The sequence below is a fragment of the Leptonychotes weddellii genome, chromosome 2, assembly GCF_054177405.1.
Source record: "Leptonychotes weddellii isolate Sample4059 chromosome 2, ASM5417740v2, whole genome shotgun sequence".
In the NCBI taxonomy this organism is placed as follows: domain Eukaryota; kingdom Metazoa; phylum Chordata; class Mammalia; order Carnivora; family Phocidae; genus Leptonychotes; species Leptonychotes weddellii.
The window spans coordinates 23,318,956-23,341,929 of record NC_138370.1 but is presented as its reverse complement, the minus strand read 5'-3'; the positions used below and the strand labels follow the sequence as shown (position 1 = coordinate 23,341,929).

At 42.3% G+C, this 22,974-nt stretch overlaps 2 protein-coding genes across 3 annotated transcripts in view; one reads left to right on the top strand and one right to left on the bottom strand.

Annotated features, from left to right (window-relative positions):
* The window catches only part of GSR (glutathione-disulfide reductase), a 41,658-nt gene that overhangs the window by 5,761 nt on the left and 12,923 nt on the right, over nt 1-22,974 (top strand). The window contains exons 2-7 of one of the 2 annotated variants that reach the window (XM_081808559.1): nt 8,283-8,309; nt 10,838-10,926; nt 12,378-12,447; nt 14,772-14,919; nt 17,670-17,724; nt 21,004-21,103. In XM_081808559.1, coding sequence (XP_081664685.1) covers nt 8,283-8,309; nt 10,838-10,926; nt 12,378-12,447; nt 14,772-14,919; nt 17,670-17,724; nt 21,004-21,103 — 489 coding nt within the window. Of the gene's footprint in view, nt 1-8,282; nt 8,310-9,839; nt 10,537-10,837; nt 10,927-12,377; nt 12,448-14,771; nt 14,920-17,669; nt 17,725-21,003; nt 21,104-22,974 lie in introns of those variants that run through there. The other variant, XM_081808552.1, reaches the window with a different exon arrangement.
* UBXN8 (UBX domain protein 8) overlaps nt 1-22,974 on the bottom strand; it is a 64,671-nt gene that overhangs the window by 36,446 nt on the left and 5,251 nt on the right. The gene's annotated exons all lie outside the window — the stretch shown is intronic.

Below are 22,974 nucleotides of genomic sequence, written 5' to 3'. Positions count from 1 at the left end.
CCTCCCTTTCCTCTCTTTTCTTTTCCTTTCTCTTTTCTTTTTTAATTGAGATGTAATTGACATATAGCATTGTATTAGTTTAAGTGTACAGCATAATGATTCCATATTTGTATATCCTGTGGAATGATCACCACAAGAAGTCAAGTTAAGCTTGTTTCCGTACATAGTTACAAATCTTCTTTTCTTGTGATAAGAATTTTTAAGATCAACTCTCTTAGCAACTTCCAAATATGCAATATAGTATTATTAACCATGCTGTACATCACATCCCCATGACTTACTGATTTTATAGCTGGAAGTTTGTACCTAGTAGAAGTCTTCTTGATTGTTAATGTCACTGTGAACGGTGCTGCACAGCACCAATTGGAGAGGCCAGCAGGAAAGGTGGGGGTTTTAAAAGATGCCTGAGAAACAGGCTGCTCAGTAGACTGTTGTTTGTGTTTATCTAGGCTGAAAACAATGACTTAGCAACATGTAAATCGACCGACCTTGGAGGTGATATCAGGTACTTTGATACTATGATGCCTATATCTCCACATAAGGCTGAACATATTTTTTAAAAATTTTAATAGTAAGAACACTTAACATGAAATCTACCCTCTTAACAGATTTCTAAGCAGTACAGTACTGTTGACTATAGGTACCATGTGGTACAGCAGGATACCTAGAACTTACTCGTCCTGCTTAACTGAAATTTTGTGCCTGTTGATTAGTAACTTCCCATTCCTCTCCCACCCCTGTCCAGACCCTGGCAACCACCATTCCATTCTTTGGTTCTATGAATTCGACTACTGTAGATAATCTCATGTAGGTGAAATCCTGCAATATTTGATTTATTTCACTTATTTTAGTATAACGTCCCAAGGTTGAATATGCATTTTTAAGTGGACATTTACATAAAGGAGATCATATCTTCAGTATTTTTTAAGACTTTATTGGAGAGAGAGAGAGCACGCACAAGCAAGGGGGAGGTGCAGAGGGGGAAGCAGACTCCCCGCTGAGCAGGGAGCCCGACCTGGGGCTCAATCCCAGGACCCTGGGATCTGACCTGAGCCGAAGGCAGATGATTAACCGACTGAGCCACTCATGTACCCCAACACACCTTCGGTATTGACAGGTAACCCTCAAAAACAGAAAGTTACCCTAATTTGTTTTGTGGGTTTAGAGTTCTGTAAGGTGTGGCACACTTATATTCATAAGTGCCAAATAAAGGAGTGATCAGAAAGGGTGGGGTTAGTTGAAGTAGGCAAATCCTCATGTTGAAATTGGTCTTTTGATTTACCCTGTTGATTGTTTAATTTTTTTGCACTAGGATTAGTGTAATATTGCTTTGTCATCTTGCCTCAGAACCCACTTAAATCTGCAGGGCCAGAAAAGAAAGGCTGCCTCGGAACCCCTCAAAGGTCCTATTTCTTTGTAAAGCGTACTTTGAACAAGTCGTAACAGAGAATGTTTCTTGTAGAGTGGGATTGAAGGAATTTTGTGGAAAGACTAATGACCTTATAATTAATAACCATTTATTCACTGGGTGTTACAACATTAGATATGAAATGAGGATATACAGTCCTAGGTCCTTTTCTTTTGGTGAGGGAACAGGAGATGTAGGGCCAGACATCACTGTTGTGGGCATCGGGGGTAGAGAACTGACCATCCAGAAGAAGTTCTGTCTTACATAGCTATTTCTGGGTCCTCCTGGATGCCTCAGAGTAAAAGTTCTTTTAAATTTGACAGCTGAGGGGCACCTGGGTGGCTCAGTCGGTTAAGAATCCAATTCTTGATTTCGGCTCAGGCCATGATCTCAGGGTTGTGGGATCAAGACCTTTGTCGGGCTCCGTACTCACGGGGGATTTTGCTTGAGATTTCTCTTTCTTCCTCTCCCTCCACCCCTCCCCCAGCTCGTGCTTTCTCTCTCTGTCTCTCTCTCAAATAAATCTTAAGAAAATAAAATAAATTTGACACCTGGGACTGAGGTCCACATTAATCTCATGTTCTGCTTAGCTAAGTATTGAGCCAAAACGATTTTTTTTTTTTTTTTTTTTTATTCATGAGAGTCAGAGAGAGAGAGAGAGGCAGAGGCAGAGGGAGAAGCAGGCTCCCCGCCTAGCAGGGAGCCCGATGCGGGACTCAATCCCAGGACCCTAGGACCATGACCTGAGCCGAAGGCAGACATTTAACCATCTGAGCCACCCAGGCGCCCAAGCCAAAACGATTTTATTAAAAGATTTTATTTATTTATTTGAGAGAGAGCACAGAGGGAGAGTGAGATGGAGAAGCAGGCTCCCCGCTGAGCAGAGATCCCAATGTGGGGCTCGATCTCAGGATCCTGAGATCACGACCTGAGCCGAAGGCAGATGCTTACCCAGCTGAGCCACCCAGGCGCCCAGAGCCAAAATGATTTTAATTCCAACATTTGTTAATATCTCTTGTATCACTTCATTTTCTTGCTTTAGATTCTGTTTTGCAGAGAATACTTTTTTTTTCTTTAGCCTCCCAGTACTAATCTTTAATTGAAGTGTGAAATTTGAAGGTAAAGACATGGATATTGGATGTTTAAAATGTGTCAAGGTATAATACTGTGATTTATGATAAAAAATATACCTTTGGTCTTGGTCCCCATCCCTGGCACAGAGCTCCTAAAAACCCTTTGGAATTTTCTAAGTGATAAAAGTAATAAAGGTATCTTGGTATTTATAACAAATGAATATTCCACACCTGAGTTTATGTAATGAGGTGACTTTTGGAAAGAACCTAAGGATGAGACCTGGTTGGCTGGAGAACCAACCTTGTGATTTGAGCGTTGGGATTTCATTCCCATCTCCCTGGCCTCTGGGAAGGAGAGCTGGAGGTAGAATCAATCACCAGTTACCGATGACTTAATCAATCATGCCTATGTAAACAAATCTTTGAAGGGAGAAAAAACCCCAAAAGGTTGGGGTTCAGAGAGCTTCTGGGTTTGGCAAACACATGGAGATTGGAGGAGAGTGGCAGAAGCTCCACGCCTTCCCACATACCTTGCCCTATGCATCTCTTCACCCGCCTGTGCTTGGGTTACATCCTTTTATAGTAAACTGGGAATCTAGTAAGTAAAATGTTCCTCTAATTTCCATGAGCCACTCTAGCAATTAATCCAACCCAAGAAGGGCGTTGTTGGAACCTTCGAGAGTTGGTCTGGAGCACAGGTGATAACTGGACTTGTGATTGGCATCTGCAGTAGGGACGGCCAGCAGGCTTGAAGGACCAAACCCCCAATCTGTGGGATCTGATGCTACCTCTAGGTAGATAGTGTCAGAATTGAGCTAATTGCATGATGGCGTCAGAGTAGAGACACAGGGCCAAGTGGTCTCATTCAGTCACTGTTGGTGTGAAGCTGATGAAACTTGACAAAGACAGGGATCTTTGTCCTGGTTGCCTACCCACTCCAACCCCTAGGACAGTCAGGCATGCGCTAAGTAGGTATTCAGTATAGAGTTGCTGAAAGAATGAGTTGATGAAGTCATAGGGTTTTGCTTAGTGAATGATGACTGGTCCAGCATATTCTAAGTGCTCCTTCCCCATGCCAGTCTTGAACTAGATGGTAGGATGCAAAAAAGGAAAACAGGAAACTGTAGGCAACTCGGTGACGGGAAACAGAAGCAGGGAACCAAAAGAAGGAAGTCTGCTGTTAAGTGCAGGTGGCATTCTTGACAGGTCAGTGGACGAGATCCTCATTTTACCACCGACATGGACAGTGTGAAGTTTTCACCTATCTGGGCAGAACTGAAGGTGAGAGGGGTGCAGCCTAGAAACGTGGTGAAGCCCCTGAATTTCGCCGCGTGTATCATCAGACTCTTCACCTGTTCTGTCCCTGTTGGGAGGGGCCCCCGTCTCCACTGTGAGCCAACGCTGGCAGGCCACCTGAATGGATTCTGAACCCCAGGTCGGGACAGGGAGTTCCCAGAGATGGACTGTCAGATTACAAAGGACGCGAAGCTACAGGAGTGTCTCTGGCGTCGACTGCACTCAGGAATGCGAGAAACTTGTCTCTAAGGCTTATCATTGGTTAACGTCCCCCTGGGGAATGAGGGCTCTGCAGGGAAATTTGCCAGGTGGAAAGGGTTGTATGTTTCGGGTCTTACCTGCTGTGTGCACCCCTGGGAAGTCAGAGCCCTGAGAACCCATCACCCTGGTGTCCCAGCCTGGGAGGCAAGCTTTCTGCCATCAGTTGATTCATTCCTGAAAGGGAGCCAGCCACCTGGGGAATTGATCTGTCTTTTTCAAAAAGCCTTTTGTGAGCCTTGGGATCCAGCAGACTACAGAAATAATTCAGGGGAGTCAATTTCATCATCAGGTCTATCATAAATTAGAGAAGAAGTGCTTTATTTGCATTATCTGTCATCTTCTCAAAACCTCTGTATTACCATTCCCATTTTACAGAATAAGAAACTGAGCTCAGAGGTTTAGAAACTTACCCACCAGCAGCCAGTAAGTAGGAGGTAAGGTTGGGATTCAAACTCATGTCTGTCTGATTCCGTGCTTGTGTTCTTTCTGACAACCTACTGCCATCGTCAGCTGCAGAGGAAGAAGGGTTGAGCATGACTATACAGAGCTTTCCACCCTGGCTTCCCCAGCTCTGTTGATAACTAATGGCTGTTTTCTTCCCTTCCAAGTCAGAGAGGCATCTGGTCATCAGTTGTGTTGTGCTGAAGTGTAACTAGGTTTCTAAAACCAGTGGAAAGGCCTGGAGGCCTATTACTAGGAGCTGCCAAAATAGGGCGAGTTGTATTTCTTTCTTCCTTTTCTTTCTTTTCTTTTCTTTTCTTTCATTTATCTATCTGAGAGAGAGACAGAGAGAGCAAGCAGAGGGAGAGGGAGAAAGAAAAGCAGACTTCCCGCTGAGCAGGGAGCCCGACGTGGGGCTCTATCCCAGGACCCTGGGATCATGACCTAAGCCGAAGGCAGGCGCTTAACCAACTGAGGCACCCAGGCGTCCCAGCAAGTTAAAATATTTTAGAAGGCAAAAAAGGCGGAAACTTCTAAAAAGCCAACCAAAGCTAGTCATAACACTTGGCACGAGTGAAAGGCCATCTTGGCCCTTAGAAGGAGCATGTCCCAAACTTTTTTAAAAATTGCCTTAAATAGCTTTCAGATAGCCTCAAATGTACATGAGGAATAAATTGATGATGTCTGAGAGTGGTTCAGAACATTTAGTGCCTTATGACCATTTAAATTGCTTTTAAAGGTTCCTGGGAAGCTGGAGAAGGTTGACTATAGGACAAATGGAGTGTATTTATTTAGTGTCTTGAAATCATCTCTACTTTTGGAGAACGTGGTTTTGGATTCTGTCCTCATTGAAGCCTCTTGGTGAACTTAAGCTGCCAACTGCAGGGTATAGAGCTGTGCATAGAGGGGACTTGGAAGCACTCTACCCTCCAGATGAACCGGGAAGGGCAGGTCTGATGATAAAATCATTGCCACCAAGGGGCTGGGATTCAGCTGCCTTCCTCTCTTCTACCACATAGGAAACACCTGTCTTCCTCCTTCCTTAGAATTGGTTCATTCCATCTATTTCCATAATTCAAATACTTGGGAATTGAGAAATAGCATATCCTCTGCTTAGACCGATGGCCGGGCAGTGTAGGGAGAAAGCCATAAATTATTCTAATTGCTGATATAAAGTACTTTCTGAATAGCCTGCTTGTAATACTAGTGTAGGTGTGATTCCTTTATTTTATGAGGCTTGAATTCTGCACTCTTCTCTCAATCCTCTGAGTTCCCACTTCTTTTGCCTTCTGAATCCTTATTTTAGCAAAATCTCATAAAAGATCCAAGTCCACAACTAAATAGTATATGACCTGTCTCTTTCTAGGAGAAAAACCTCCAAATGACTGATAGCTTGAAACTTATAGAAATATAACTCACTCCTTTATAATTTCTGGGTGCAGAATAATGCGAAATAATAGGATTAAAATGAAATTGCAGGATGTATGCTGCAAGTAGAGCAATATCAGGTGACTGTTCATAAGACCTTCTTTTTCAAATATTTGAGATCTTAATGAGATTTGGGCAGGTTTCTTTTATTCTGCCATTTCATATAAAATCCCTTGGCAAGTGCATACATATGTAGTTCAGATTTCACCGCAGGATGCCCAGAAAATATTCTGTAAGAAGTAGGCTTGTATTCTTTGGGCTTATAGAGAGCCAACCTAGTTCCTTATGGTCATGATCAGCAGAGCTGTAAACACCTGATACAAATTCTTTCCAGAAACCAACACTATTTAAATATTCAGTCTTTACTCCATGCCAACAGGCATGAGTGAACATACTGATATTTTTGAGGATATACAGTTGAGACCTCATTTAAATCTCATAACTTCAGGGGTGCCTGGACTCTGGATTTCGGCTCAGGTCATGATCTCAAGGTCCTGAGATCAAGCCCCACATCAGGCTCTGTTCTGGGCATGGAGCCTCCTTAAGATTCTCTCTCTCCCTCTGCTCCTTACACCACCACCACCCTGCTCATTCTCTCTCTCAAAAACTTTTTTTTAAAAAATCTCTTAACTTCATTGTAATTGCCAAGATGTCACCAACACCTCCCAGTCAGTATTTATAAGATTAAAGGGAGTCAGGAATACACGTTACATGACAGGTTTCCAGGGCTGAAGGGGTCTCTAACTTGCCCTTCAAAAGAGTGAGGTCAATGTAGTTTTCCTTCTGCAACCGGCTCCTCTGCTAAGGTACACCGAGTGTTTACCCATTCATCCAAGTACACATTTCTTCATTTTAATCAGTCTTCCTCTTTTAATTTTCTTACTGAATTCATTTGACATGTAATACTTGTGTAAGTTTAAGGTGTACAGCATGTTACCTTGATACATTTATATAATATGATTGTCCATGTAATGATATTTATCACATACATAATTATAGTACAATATTATGGTCTATATTCTGATTAATCTTACTCTTTTTTTTTTAAAGATTTTATTTATTTATTTGACAGAGAGAGACACAGCGCGAGAGGGAACACAAGCAGGGGGAGAAGCAGGCTTCCCGCTGAGCAGGGAGCCCAACGTGGGGCTCGATCCCAGGACCCTGGGATCATGACCTGAGCCGAAGGCAGACGCTTAACGACTGAGCCACCCAGGCGCCCCCTGATTAATCTTACTCTTAACCCAACTTTTTTTTTTTCCATATTACAAATTTTAGCATGTGATTGGAAGGAAATAAACAGATGGAAACAAAAATTTGTACGTAAGCATATATCACAGCTTGTCGACAGGGACTGTTGGGAAGAATTTCTCTCTAGTCTGAGGGGTACAAATAGTTGCTTTCTTAAACAACTGGTCGGTTTTTGTTTTTTGGTTTTTTTTTTAAGATTTTATTTATTTATCTGAGAGAGAGAATGAAATATAGAGAGAGAGCATGAGAGGGGGGAGGGTCAGAGGGAGAAGCAAACTCCCCGCCGAGCAGGGAGCCCGATGCGGGACTCGATCCCGGGACTCCAGGATCATGACCTGAGCCGAAGGCAGTCGCTTAACCAACTGAGCCACCCAGGCGCCCCACAGCTGGTCGGTTTTTATGTGACATCTTACAACCGTTTGTGTTTTCCTTTGTGTTTTGGCGGCTAGAAGGCTAAGAATCAAATTTGTGGTCTGTCTCTAGCAAGTATATAAGCATGGATATATATAAGCATGTATGTGTATGTACATATATATGCACTCATACATATATATGTACACATAGAGAATAGCATGGATGAACCTTACTGCTTGATTCTTCATTTTCCTTTGGTCCTGAAAAGTAATGTAGATTTCTGCCAGAGAATTTTTCAAAGGGGCATTTTGAGGGTTTTACCCAGCGTATGGCATAATAAGTTTCTCAGAAATCCTCTGGAGCAGCTGCTCAGATGCTTCAACTGCCCTTATTCAGTGGGTGGGTCCTCTTCCCTCCTGCTGCTGTCTTCTGCTTCAGACTTTTGGGTTCTGTGCAAGTTCAGGCTTGGGCCACCTCCTGACCTCTACCACCCCTGCACTGCGTAGCCCTGTGGATATCGAATTATTTTCTGTCTCTTTCTCAGTGACTGTTTTTCTTGAGAAAATGCTGACGAATAAAATTCTCTGCCTCATCGTATAAGAAAAAGAACCTATCTTTAACAACTCCATAATAGAAAAAAGGTAGTAACTGTAGAAGGTGACGTAGAACTTAAGGAAGTCTCCTGGGTTGATGCTTGGGGTTCATTTCTTGCAGGTTTGTGGGATGATTTGAGTTTAATATTCTTAAAATCTGTCCTTTTCCCCCCCCAGGTGAATGTTGGATGTGTACCCAAAAAGGTAGAATTTTTATTTCTTCTTCCTTCCACACTCCTTTTACATATTTGATTAACGAATGCATTGATTTATTAGCTTAGAGTGCATGAGTGAGATTATATCTAGGTCCAGTAATTAGGACTGGGCCATCTGCACAGGATTGCTTTTGCTCAATCTAAATAACTGAATGGAATCTTTTTTTTTTTTTTAAGATTTTATTTATTTATTTGACAGAGAGAGAGATAGCAAGAGCAGGAACACAAACAGGGGGAGTGGGAGAGGGAGAAGCAGGCTTCCCGCAGGGCAGGGAGCCCCATGCGGGGCTCGATCCCAGGACCCTGGGATCATGACCTGAGCCGAAGGCAGACGCCCAATGACTGAGCAACCCAGGTGCCCCCTGAATGGAATCTTCTTAAGTATTCCCATTTAATTCTGTAGCCTCATGGATTCTCTTAACAACTGTGGTGGTTTTCGTTCCTAGTGTCTGTGGTATCGGGCACACTGAATGAACTTGTCCTTCACCTGTGACGAAAGACGAAGAAATGGCTGCTCTTATTTCCAAAGCTGCCTCTTGGTTTATACCGGCAAATCATTTTACTCCACATTGGAATGTGCTTTCAAAGCATATTATACTCCTAAACTTAAAACCTTTTGTTACTGAGATTACCTTCTAAACTGGCATTTTTTTGGTAACAGGTAAGCAAATATGCCTAATCTCTTCAGTGACACATACCTGAGTATAATGCCAGAAGGGTTTTTTATAATCTGTTCCTTGGTATGAGTACGTGGGGTTTGGGTTTTGTTTTTTGGGGGGGTTTTGTTTGTTTGTTTATCACAGGAAGGTTTCTTTTTTACTGTGGGACACTTTTCCTCAATTATTTTCTTTCCTTTTGGTCTTAGATTTTGGACTCTTCTAATTGGAGTCATGCAGTTATGATACATGAATTACGTAAATCAGTTATAAGGTGGTTTTATGTAGTTTAAGCCAGTTATGGTAGTAAATCCGTTGACTGGTGCTACCTCATTATTTAAAAATATTATCTGGGCCTAGTAGCCTGAATTTGTAATATTTTGTTCCCATATATTATGTTTCATTTATTTCTTCTATTCTGATTACATGTGCAGGACATTTACCTTATATTTTCATAGGGCTCTACTGACTTCAAAGTGCTTTTGCATTCTTGAAGACCAGTTGGTAATTGCCTCTTGTTTTCTAGAACAGCCTGAAGCCTGGAGTAACTCCTCCGGAAGGGTAGTGGGGCAGCAGTAGAGAAGGAATCAGATGGATGGGCCTGCTACTACCCAAGTTAGGATGAGCCTGGAAGTCCAATGTAGTTCATATAGAGCTTCTCCAGAGGGTGTCTGATGCTATAGCATCATATATAATACGAATCGGAAGTAAATAAATATAGTACCTGATGATGGGAAGATGTATAGTGGTGTTTCTTTTTTTTTTTTTTTAAAGATTTTATTTATTCATTTGAGACACAGAGATACAGAGAGAGAGAGAAAGCATGAGCAGGGAGAGAGGCAGAGGCAGAGGGAGAAGCAGGCTCCTCGCTGAGCCAGAAGCCCAATGTGGGGCTCGATCCCAGGACCCTGGGATCATGACCTGAGCTGAAGGCAGACGCTTAACCATCTGAGCCACCCAGGCGCCCCTATAGTGGTGTTTCTTAAAATAACCTATTTTATTTTGTAGTATTGACAGACCTTTCATATGTATTATTTAAGATAAACAATCTAGCAGATAAAATGGTTAATTCTGTATTATAAGAATTTTACCTCAATTTAAAAAAAGCAGAATCCAGCAGGGTCATCAGTTACTCATCTTTAGGCATAAAGGGAGAACGGTACAAAGAAGGAATCTTAAGACTTGTCAAAAATGGAGTCTCAGGCTTGTCTGACAAAGAAAAATGATAGTTTGTCATCTAGAGTTCTGGATGCCAACTTGAATTTAGTCATCATGATAATCAGTTGGCATAAAAGGCCTTTATGGATTTTAGGCTGCATTCCACAGAGATGCAACAAACCTCTGAGTTCCAGATGTCTAATTACACACGTCCTTAACAAGGACATGTTCATAGGCACCGACGTTATAAGAGGGATTCATTCTCTTAAGGTTTTCAGTCCTCAACTTGATCTCATAGCTTCTTCTAAATCACTTTATTGTAAACTACAGATGCAGTTCCATTTCCTAGAACTAATCACAGAAGACAGGGCTTCAACAAATCTGAAACTTAAAACAAGGATGGTAAGCAACAATAAATTTTACCGGAAGGACTGGGAGGCGTATAACATCCTGCTTCTATAGAGTTTATAAAGTAGGGAATTTAATAGAAATAATTTCCTGCAACATTTCAGCAGCTTCCTTACAACATCTGTCTGGTCATATTGCTGAACTTTTAGGATGTTTATTTTTATTTTTATTTTTATTTTAAAGTTCATTATTTTTATCTGCTATTATGTAGTTCCCTTTCATGCATGATTTCTTTCTTTCCTCAGGACTCATATACTATTGTTGTGGCTACCTTTTTTTTTTTTTTTTTTTACAGGTAATGTGGAACACAGCTGTCCACTCTGAATTCATGCACGATCACGTTGATTATGGCTTTCAAAGTTGTGAGAGTAAATTCAATTGGCGGTAAGCGTTAATGCTCAGAGGGTTCTATTTACAAATATAAATATTTTTCTTTCATAATTAAATGAGCTGCAAACTTTTTTGGGAGGGTGTTACTGTGGTAAAATACATATAACATAAAGTTTTGGAGGTGATGGATGTATCTGTGGCCTTGATTGTGATGCTGGTTGTAAGGTGTATGCTTCTCTCTAAACTCATCAGGTTGTATACAGTAAATATATAAATAGGTACAGTTTTTTGTATGTCGGTCTTACCTCAATAAAATGGCTTTCAAAGACACACAAAGTCCATTGTAGGTATTTTTAAGTTGTCAATACAGGGCCATTAAGTATATTCATAGTGCTGAGCAACTGTTACCACCATTCATTTCAAGAACTTTTCTACCATCCAGAACAGAAACAAGGGCTCATTAGACAAGAACTCATCTTCCCTCCCTGCCAGCCCCTGGTATCACTATCCTACTTTCTGTCTCTACGAATTTGCCTATTTTAGGTACTTCATATGGTATTTGTCCTTTTAAGTCTGGCTTGTTTCACTTAGCATAATGTTTTCAGAATTCATCCATGTCGTGGCGTGTCAGAATTTCATTCCTTTTTAAGGCTAAAAAATATTCCCTTGTGTTCATACCACATTTTGTTGATCCATTCAACCTTCAGTGGACTTCTAGGTTGTTTCTACCTTTTGTCTGCTGTGAATAATGCTGCTGCGAACATTGATCTACAAGTCCCTGCTTTCAGTTCTTTTTTTTTTTTTAATTAATTAATTTATTTTTTAATCTTATGTTAATCCCCATACATTACATCATTAGTTCTAGATGAAGTGTTCCATGATTCATTGTTCGTGCACAACACCCAGTGCTCCATGCAGAACGTGCCCTCCTCAATACCCACCACCAGGCCAACCCATCCTCCCACCCCCCTCCCCTCCCTGCTTTCAGTTCTTTTGGGTCTATACCTAGAAGTGAAATTGCTGGGTCAAATGGCAATTTTATTTATTATTGTTTTTTTAATTTTCCTTTTTTTTCCCCCTACCCTGCCCCCTCAAATGGCAATTTTATGTTTAATTTTTTAAGGGACTGCCATAAGCTTTTAGGAGCCCTCAGATTTTCGGAAATTCATTCATTTATTCAACAACTATTTACTGAATGGCTGCTAAGTACTAGGCACTTGCCAAAGCAGCTCTTCCTGTCTTTTCGGCAGAAAGAAAGTTACGTACCGTGGATTCCACCTGAACGTCCTCCCTGGAGTAGAATGAGGGCTCTCCACATATGGCAGAGCAGGTGGACACAGGGGAAGGGACAGCTGCCTTCAGAGATACTCACTCATAGGGATCTTGTTGACGGCTCTCCATGTGCGTGATTCGCTGCTGATAGGGGTGTTCAGGGACAGATGCCCCAGTCACTAACTGAAAGAAGAGAATCCTGTTTCTCAGTACTGACTCAAGTTTCATTACAGTGTCATAAAGGAAAAGCGTGATGCCTATGTGAGCCGCCTGAATACCATCTATCAAAATAATCTAACCAAGGTGAGTGTGCTGGGTTTGGAGCTTGGAGAGGGAGCTATTCTCTGCTGGACTGTGCTACCCATCTGGCCAGACAAAAACATAGCCTTTGCACGTATCTCTTGTTGTTTCTTTTATTTCTTTTGCAGTTAATGATTTTGAGGTGGACCTGCCAGAGTGAGTCCCTGACTCAGGAGGCCAGTCTTTTTTTCTACAGAGTGGGCAGCACATGCTGTGATTGGTAGACCGAGTCTCTCATAATGGCCGCCCCTTGAGTAGGTCCGGCCCTCCACTTAGTTCCAGAAATCCAAAACATAAGAGACTGATTTACACAACAGTGCTCCAGCTTATTAATTCACATCGGAGGTACTGCCTGGCTAGAGAGCTGCCATTGTTCATTTGCTCACAGCAACCTTGTCCTTGGTGGCTAGATGTACTCAAGAGAGCAAATTATGGTTCAGAAGGTTGTTTTTTGTGAATGAAGTCTGATCAAGAACATTGGGCAAAGGCATGTTTACCTTCAGCAAATATATATTGTCCTTTGCTAATCTGAGGCTTTTTCTGCCTTGGTGCTTAAATGTTGTACTCCTTCCACTCGGGGCTGCTGGAGACATTGACAAATGGTGTACCATCCATCGGTCCTTTTTCTTTTCTTTTTTTCTCTCAGAGAGAGAGTGAGCAGGGGGAGGGGCAGAGGGAGAAGCAGACTCCCCACTGAGCAGGGAGCCTGTCTGGCAGCTCAATCCCAGGACCCTGGGATCATGACCTGAGCCAAAGGCAGATACTTAACTGACTGAGCCACCCAGGCGTCCCCATCTGTCCTTCTCTTGACAGCATACATCCCACCACCCTTCATTTGCCTTTGTGGTTTCACTTTGCAGTTTCTAAGATTTCCGCAGGGCTTAGATTGTATTTAGATCAGTAGATTGTTGGTGATATTTGGGCCAGCATAATCTCATCGGCAGCATGTTTATAAGCCAACTTTTAGGGCTGAGTTACTTCTATAAATGGCTAACCTCTTATATTTTTATATTGATTCTTATTCATTGGGTTTATTTTTTTGGAAGGTGATATTTTCTGACCTTAATCCCCAATTCAAGAGGGAAGTGTTTGGGGGCCTTTTGTCCCCTCTACACTGCTGACAAGAGATTTTAAGACCGTTAGACATGAGCATAGAGGCACCACGTGCTATACTAAAACACCCACATCAGTTTTTTTTAAAAAATGGAGTGAGCGAAAATACTTTTGCGGAAGAGCTAGAAAATCACTCAGGGAACAGCATTTTTTTTTTTAAATATTCACAAATCTCGGCGTGTAGTCGAACTTACTGTGTGTGACCTTATGGGAAAGAAATTACTTACAGTTGATCCAGAAATTGTGAATAGGAAGGGAAACTTTCTGTCAAGTATCTTAGGAAATGCAAATAAAAATTATATCGGTTCCTCCCCCACATGATTATTATTGGCAGTTGACCCATACGCCTCTTTGTCTAGCACCCTGTGGAAAACCATTCTCTCCTGAGGGAGGTTTTTCTTGTGGCTTCTGGCACTGATCTTGATTCAGCTTGGTTAAGCAGGTCATCTGTAGAGCAGGCCTGGAGAGCTGTTTGGGAAGGAGGAAATAACTTAAATCAGAACCGAACATGTTCCAAAAGGTTGAAATACGCTCTTTTGTGATCAAGCTCCTATGATTCCGTTGTCCTGGTAAGTTGCCCACATTTGCTTGCCGATAACATGTATCATGGCTTCAGACGCTTGCTCTCATTCCCCGAAAGGGAGGCCCCGGCACGGAGGGTGCCAGAGTCTGAATTCTCAACATCTCTAGCGCAGAACTTCATTGTCGTGGTATTTGTGGTATCCTTCCATTCTGTTTGCGAAAACAGAAGCATTGCATTTTCCTCCCTTGGCCAGAGTGTTCCTCTTTCACCTCTACTTCCTTCACCATTATCCTTTTTTCTTTCTGAGCTTTGTGTCCCTCCTGCAGACACACCATTCTTCAGTGTGATTTCATTGCAAGTGAGGAGGACTTTCTCCCTAAACTCCTGGGGACAGGGATGTAGGGTTTCTCCCTGTGGAGGTGACTGGCACATATTTTTTTGGTCTCTGGATTTTGGCCCAAGATAGCGTCTTTATTTCTTCTTACGGCCCACCAAATGGCAATCCCCTTACCTGAGTGTCAACAGATGTTTTGCCAAAACTCAGACGTTACAGAGTTGTCTTGGCATCAGCAAACCTCGAATCCAGATAGCCTCTGTGGAGAAATGGAAAGAGCTGATACATTGCCACTGGTGAAGAAGATACAAGAAAAAGTATCTTGAGCACAGGCTAATGTCACGGTCCCTTCTCCAGTCCCATATAGAAATCATCCATGGCCACGCAGCGTTCACGTGTGATCCCGAGCCCACAGTAGAGGTCAATGGGAACAAATACACTGCTCCTCACATCCTGATTGCCACAGGTGGTGTGCCCTCACGTCCTCAGGAGAGCCAGATTCCCGGTGAGTCTTCTCAAGGCGAATACCTGTTGTTAATAGTCAAGTGGAGTTTACTGTTGTCTTCAGCCTTGCAAGCCGTGCTAGGGGATCTGCCTGTTCCAGTTCTTTCTCTTGGACAAGGCCACATGGCCATAGGAGAAAGTCTCTGCAGAGCCTAAATGTAATTGGCTTAACTGGTACCTAGTGATGGGGCAAAGAAAGGTATTTTTTCCAGCTCCAAGCTCATACATTCTACAGGTAACACAGGGAGAAAAATCAGCAAAGAATCTCCTCCTTTCCTTCTCAGCATGACAGAGATGGTCACCTGCCTGGATTTGTCACACGGGTTGTTATTTATAAGACATGTTCTGTAGTTACTGTTTGGTTCAAGGAAGTGAAATCTTGTGTGGATGTGACTTAATGACCTATTAAACCTTCTTCGTATGCATAGTTTTCTCTCTCACACAGAGAATTATAAATTTAAAGCAGTAAGGAATCTCAGATAGTCCTATTCGCTCTTGCATTTTATGCACACAGGGATAAGCCATGAACATACTGCCTTATTCTTACATAAGAAACATGGTTCAAATCTTTCTCCTCAACTAGATTATAAGGTCTTTTTGGGCGGTGATCATAGCTTATACAAATTTTGTATTCTCCCTGGATTGGCCTCATAAGATCCATGACCAACCTCAATTTATATGGGAAATTTTGAGTGTATATGCATTTATGTATTTTGTTCTCTCTGGGGAGAGGATCCAAAACTTTCACCAGCTTTTAAAGGGGGTTCATGACCCCCAGAAGGAAGAGCAACTACCGTAAAAGATAGTAAGATACTGTTCTCAGGTACCTTAAAATTTAGTTGAAAGATTGGACATAAGCATCCTAATATGAAACAGTCTCCAAGATTGAATGTTAAGTGAAAAAAAGCAAGGTGTGCAACAGAGTGTATAGTATGCTACAATTTGTATCTTTTTCAAAAGGCAGGGGGACTGTCCATATGCACTGGAATATTTATGGGAAGATACTCAAAGCCCTGTCATGCTGACTCCCTCTAAGGAGAGGACTAAAGGTCAGGGGTGGAAAGACTTCTGCTTTTCACTAGATGCTCTGTTGTGCTTTTTAAATTTTTAAAATATATACATTTATTAATTTAAAACATATAACAAAAACAAATGCAAAGAAATAAAAGGTCAATGTTCCAAGGTTATTTCCAGATAGTGAGGCTTGGGGTGCTCACAGGTGGGACAGATTACTATGGGATGGCATCAACCAAAAAGACTTCCCAGGAAAAGGGTTCACAAATTGAGCGGTACGTACTGAGGAAGAGGAAGACTGAAAGAACCAGTGGGTAATAAAGATGTCTTGGAAAGACATTCAGTCAATTCGACCAGTTTTTCCAGCACTGAAGTTCTGGGGGCACATTCATTAAGCGGAGACTAGAAGACGGTTAGGCCCAATTGTGGAGACTTACAAAGTCAAATGATGGAATCTCTAGAGTTCGCGACAACTGGGTCAAATAACTGTTGGCTTATAAATAGGGTTGTGACAAGATCTAAGTGATAATTTTAGAAAACTAATGCGACAGTGACTCACAGAGGAGGGAGATCAGTATAGAAAGCTGTCACAGTAGAATGTATGGGAGGTGATGATATGGTTCTGAACCCCAGCATCAGCATCTGACCCATAAAGGAGAAGCTCAGTTCTGCAGACGGTTACTGAGCCACTGCAGCGGCCCAGGCGTTAGAAAGGAGAACAGGCATAACAGCCTCAGAAGGAAGACTCAGCTGCTGGATTTCATGGATTCCAGGACACATTTAAAAAAAAAGTATATTGATCACATCTGGAATCAGGATGTGTCCTTTTTTTTTTTTTTTTAAAGATTTATTTATTTATTTTAGAGGGAGAAAGAGAGAGAGCACAAGTAGGAGGGGAAGTGAGAGGGAGAGAGAGAATCTCAAGCAGACGCTGCACTGAGGGTGGAGCCCGAAGTGGGGCTTCATCTCATGACCCTGAGACCATGACCTCAGCCAAAACCAAGAGTCGTACGCTTAACCAGCTGTCCAACCCAGGCATCCCTGGATGTGTCCTTTAATCATGGCACCTCGAATTTGGCAAAGTGCAATATTTTTATTAATTGATGAAATATTGTGGGGGGCATTGAGAGAAGGAATCCTCGATTGACAACTCAGGATTTCATTTGGATTATTGGTGGAAGGTGGTCCATTTAACTGAAGTGGCAAACTTGAGAGAGGGATACGGTTGGGACATAAAGTTTAGGTTCAATTCTAAACATACTGAGTGTGAAGCAAAGTAAAATTACATAGCAGGGCAGTTAGAAATCTGGGACTGGAACTTGGTGGGGAGGTCAAAACTGGAATATTTGGAAGTCCTCCACAACGAGGGGAGAGTTGGCTTAAACCTTTGGAGAAAAACACAGAAGAGAGCCAAGGCTGAGCTGAGGGGTTCATGTCTACATTAGGGGGCAGGAGAATGAAGCAGAGCCGGCAGGGTCTCTTCACAAGAGCCAAGAAGGTCTTAGTTCCTTGGAGAAATGTAATAGGTAGTCGTCACTGCTTTTATTTCTAGAGAGAAAACAGAAATGTGCACTCAGGGAAGACTGGGTTGGCAGCTTCCCAAGTGGAGACTTTGACAAAACTTGTCAAAACAGTATGTGATGGCAGAGAAAGCATCTGGGTCCTACACAAAATATTGATACCGTTTTACAAGAGAAAGCTCAGTCTGTGTGATCTGTATTGCATTTTCCTACACAGGTGCCTGCCTAGGAATAACCAGTGATGGATTTTTCCAGCTGGAAGAATTGCCTGGGTAAGCTGGTTTCCTTCCCAACCTCAGTGTTCATTCTTCCTCAGTCTTTCCTGCTAACATTTCTTCTACCTCCCCCTCCCAGCCGTTAAATGCAGGCATTCCTTGAATTTTCTTCACCTGCTTCTCTTTTTATGACCTTGGGTATCTCATCCACTAATATCCTAGGGAACGACATGGATCTTTTCTTTTCTTTTCTTTCTTTCCCTCTCTCTCTTTCTTTCTTTCTTCTAGATTTATGTATTCATTTGAGAGAGAGAGAGCGGGGAGGGGCAGAGGGAGAGAAGCAGGCTCCCCGCTAAGCGCAAAGCCAATGCGGGGCTCGATCTCACAACCCGGAGATCACAACCTGAGCCGAAATCAAGAGCCGGATGCTTAACCAACTGAGCCACCCAGACGCCCCCTGACTCAGATCTTTCATTACAGTTTTTAGGACCAGAATCAAATACATGGTGGTTTTGAAGAATAAATAGTAAAGTCCTAAAACCATCTTCTTTCTTCACCTTAATACAGCATCAGCTGATGATGTGTCTCAAGTAACTGATTCTGGTTTCCAAAGCAGCTAGTGCAGAGAGAATCTCCATAAATGAAGGCTCTGGCACTTTCACAAAAGAGAGCTTTTCTGAATTTGTCCTCTACGTGTGTTTGTCCAAAGGACCTTAGTAAACATCTGTCACGGATTTAGATATATAGAAAAAGAATCTACCGAGGAAGATCGTTTCTCCAATTTGAAGAAGCTGCCACTTGCGGGCTTTCGAGGTTGCAGGGAGCCTCCTTTCGCTCTTGATAGGCAAGGATACCTAGGAGCTAGAGGAGGGGCCGTTTGGCTCAGGACTGGTCTTTATCTCCCTCTGAGTAGCACTCGCTCTGGAATCAGTATTGCTCAACGCTGCCGCTCCCGTTGGAGGTCTTAATCCTGCGTTTTTATAAAGACCTTCACAGAGGGTGACTAATAATCCATTGTCCGTACCTTTACCTTAATTCACCTGGAGCCACAGACGGTGAAACGGGCAAGAGGGCTTCTTTGAGTTTCATAGCTGCGGTGGAAACCTCCCATGAAGATATTCAGAGCAGGCACCCTCCTGACTTCGAGAGAAGCACAGTCTGTTTAGATTTGCTGTCTGCAGGGCACGCAGCCACGTCAGAGAAGCGCTTTTCTTCCCTCATGATCCTCCCTGTCCTGTTTGGTTTTAGGGTTGAATGATGACACATGTGAGAATGTTTCCAGAAATGTGGTCCTTACTTGTCATGTTTGGATGATACAAGTCAATTCTAGACTCACCCTCATAGAAGCTTCTTTATAGATACCTGTATAAAAGTAAAATCATTTATTTTAAAATATTTAAAATGCTAGCAATACAAGTTTAATAAGTGAATTTATGTGTGTTAGGACAAAACACTCTGGGAACGTAGGAAATGAATGAACAATTTTTTTTCTTTTTTTAAAAGATTTTATTTATTTTAGAGAGAGAGTGCGTGAGCGTGTGTGAGCGAGGAGGGACAGAAGGGGAGGGAGAGGGAGAAAGAATCTGAAGCAGATGCCTCACTGAGCAGGGCTCGATCTCAGGACCTCAAGGAAGGAAAAGAGGTCAAATATAACAGGAAAGAGGGAGGCCGAGATGGAAGAGCTATTTCATATCTTCCAGACTATGTAGACATTTCTCTTTCCAAATCCTGGATTGTAAGATAGCTGACTTGCAGCTATTTGGGTTCACACTTCGTCCTCTGTCTAGACCAGACCCCTCTGATGGCAGACTCACCACATGGATACCTTACCTTTGGAAGGTGGTTAAGAAAGGTTTCCTTTGCTCTTTCCAGATTGCTTGCTTCTTATCCTAGCACTGTAGCAATGGTAAAGGACTGTGTTTGAAGCGTTAGAGAACCCCAGCCCTGAACGGGGCAGCTCCAGCTAAGGGGCATTTATGCTCCAGGCTGCAGCATGGAAGTAATCCTCATTTCTCTAGGGCCAGGATCAGCTTCTCCACCACTGACTCAGACCTTCGTCAGCATTCACCTAGTGTTGAAGATGCCTTCTTAGACTGAAGCTTATGCAGGAAGTCTACTTTTAATTCAGATCTATCCTATGACTTAAATGGCTTGCTTTAATTGGCCTATAACCTACTGCAAAGACTGGTAGAATTGAATAGTGATCAAGGAGAAGTTCTGAGCAGGGAAGAATCATGGTGAGTGTGTTGCCAGTTTTCGTTTTAGGTATGAAGGTCACTCATAAGGAATCCTCTCTGGGGGCAGCCTGGGTGGCTCAGTCGGTTAAGCGTCTGCCTTCGGCTCAGGTCATGATCCCAGGGTCCTGGGATCGAGCCCTGCATTGGGCTCCCCACTCCGCAGGAAGCCTGCTTCTCCCTCTCCTACTCCCCTTGCTTGTGTTCTCTCTCTCGCTGTCTCTCTCTGTCAAATAAATAAAATCTTCAAAAAAATAAATAAAATTAAAAAGTCATCTCTAGTTTCAAAGGTTTTTTTGTTTCCTCTCTAGAGAAATGAGGCTAAAGAACTTTTATAAGGTTTATTTGAGAGAACGAGTATGAGGGAGAGGGGCAGAAGGTGAAGAAGAGAGAATGTTTTAAGCAGACTCTGTGCTGAGCATGGACCCCAATGTGGGGCTCGATCTCATGACCCCCAGATCACCACCCTGACATCACGACCTGAGCCGAAACCAGGAGTCGGACGCTCAACCAACTGCACCACCCAGGCACCCCGAGGCTGAAGAACTTTTAATAACTAAAAGTATATTTCCCTTCTACAAAGGGATAAAATTCCAATGTGAGGGGCGCCTGGGTGGCTCAGTCGGTTAGGCGTCTGCATTTGGCTCTGGTCATGATCCCAGGGTCCTGGGATCGAGTCCCACACCGGGCTCCCTGCTCAGTGGTGAGTCTGCTTCTCCCTCTCCCTCTGTGGCTCCCCCTACTTGTGCTCTCTCTCTCTGTCAAATAAATAAAAAAAAATCTTTAAGAAAATATAAAACAAAATAAAATAAAATAAAATTGCAATCCAGTATCCAAGATTGAATCTTGGAGCAGAAAAAGGAAATGAATGGAAAAACTGGTGAAGTCTGAATAAAGCCTGGAGTATGGTCAATAGCAATGTACCAACGTCCATTTCTTAGTTTTGATGGGTGTACCATGGTTAGGCAAGATGTTAACTTGCAGAAAAACTGGGCAGAGTGTATATAGGACACCTCTGTACAATCTTTTCAACTTTTCCATAAATCTGAAATTATTCCCAAAAAAGTTTATTTAAAAATATTAACCCTATCTCTAATTTTAGCCGCAGTGTCATTGTTGGTGCGGGCTACATTGCTGTAGAGATAGCTGGGATTCTTTCCGCTCTGGGCTCAAAGACATCACTAATGATACGGCATGATAAGGTAAATTCTGTCCTTTTTTCCTTTTCCCTTCCCTTTGCTTGACCTTTTAAAAAAATCTACCCTGAGAATATTAAAGACTACGGTGTAAAGCATGTGGAGGTCAGTTGGTTTATTCTGCGTGGAACTGCATAGAAGCTATTTGAATTGGGCCGTATGTCCTTAGAGCTGCCACTGGATAATGATTTTGATTGGATCAGACTGGCTGGTATTTTCATCATGAAGTGGTAGGTATCAAGTGCCTTAAAAGGAAACAGGCAGGCTTACATATAAATATTTGTTAAATTAAACAGACTGTCAGGTTAATTTCTTATTCTGGAAATCAATTTCACATGATCAGAAGGTAGTGTTGGATTAATAACACTCAGTCAAAAAAATTTACTACATGGTTTGCATTAAAAGAAAACGTATCAAAGATATTTGCACACCTATGTTCATGGCAGCATTATTCACAAGAGCCCAGGGATGGAAGCAACCCAAGTGTCCGTTGACAGATGAATGAATAAACAACATGTGTATATCTGTACAATGGAATATTATTCAGCCTTAAAAGAAAGGTCATTCTGACCCAGGCTACAACATGGATGAACTTTGAGGACATTATGCCAAATGAAGTAAACCAGTCACAAAAAGACAAATCTTATGATTCCCCTTATATGAGGTATCTAGAGTTGTCAAATTCATAAAAATAGAAAGTAGAATGGTGGTTGCCAGGGGTTGAGAGCAGAAGGAAGTGGGGAGTAGTTTAATGAGTATAGTTTCAGTTTTGCAAGAAGTAAAGTTCTGGAGATGGATGGCACAACAATGTGAAGAGACCTAACACTAAGGAACTGTATCCTTAGAAATGGTTAAGTTGGTAAATTTAATGTTATGTATTTTTTATCACAAAAAACAATAACAATAATAATAATAAAGGAAGCTTACAGATCATCTTATTGAATGTCATTTTATAGATGAAGAAATTAAGGCCAAGCAAAGTTTTGTGACTGCAAATTAGCATCATAACTGAGAGTCAGCTAAGGTCTTAGAAAGCCCAGGACAGTACAGTTGACCCTTGAAAACTTGGGGGTTAGGCGTGCTGACCCCCTGTACAGTGGAAAATCCAAGTGCAACTACTAATAGCCTACTGTTGACCTTGGCCTGAAGCCTTATTAATAACATAAACAGTGAACATGTATTTCATATATGTGTTATATATCAAATTCTTAAAGTATGCTGGAGAAAAGAAAATGTTACTAAGAAAATCATAAGAGGGGCGCCTGGGTGGTTCTGTTGGTTAAGCGTCTGACTCTTGATTTCAGCTCAGGTCATGATCTCAGTGTTGTGAGATCAAGCCCTGCATCGGGCTTCATGCTAGGCGTGGAGCCTGTTGAAGAGTCTCTCTCCCTCTCTCAAAAAAAACATAAGAGAGGGGTGCCTGGCTGGCTCAGTGAGTAGACCATGCGACTCTTGATCTCAGGGTCATGAGTTCAAGCCCCACATTGGGTGTAGAGCTTACTTAAAGAAAAAGAAAATCAGAAGAGAAAACACATTTACTGTATTCTACTGGAAAAAAAAAAAAATCTGCGTGTAAGTGGACCCATGCAGTTCAAACGTGTTCAAGGGTCAGCTGTTTCTTTCTGCTCACATGCAGCCTCCATGTCATTACCTGTTGAAGTGTTACTTTATTTATTTATTTTTTTTTTAAAGATTTTATTTATTTATTTGAGAGAGAGAGAACGAGAGACAGAGAGCAGGAGAGGGAGGAGGGTCAGAGGGAGGAGAAGCAGACTCCCCGCCAAGCAGGGAGCCCGATGCGGGACTCGATCCCGGGACTCCAGGATCATGACCTGAGCCGAAGGCAGAGGCTTAACCATCTGAGCCACCCAGGCGCC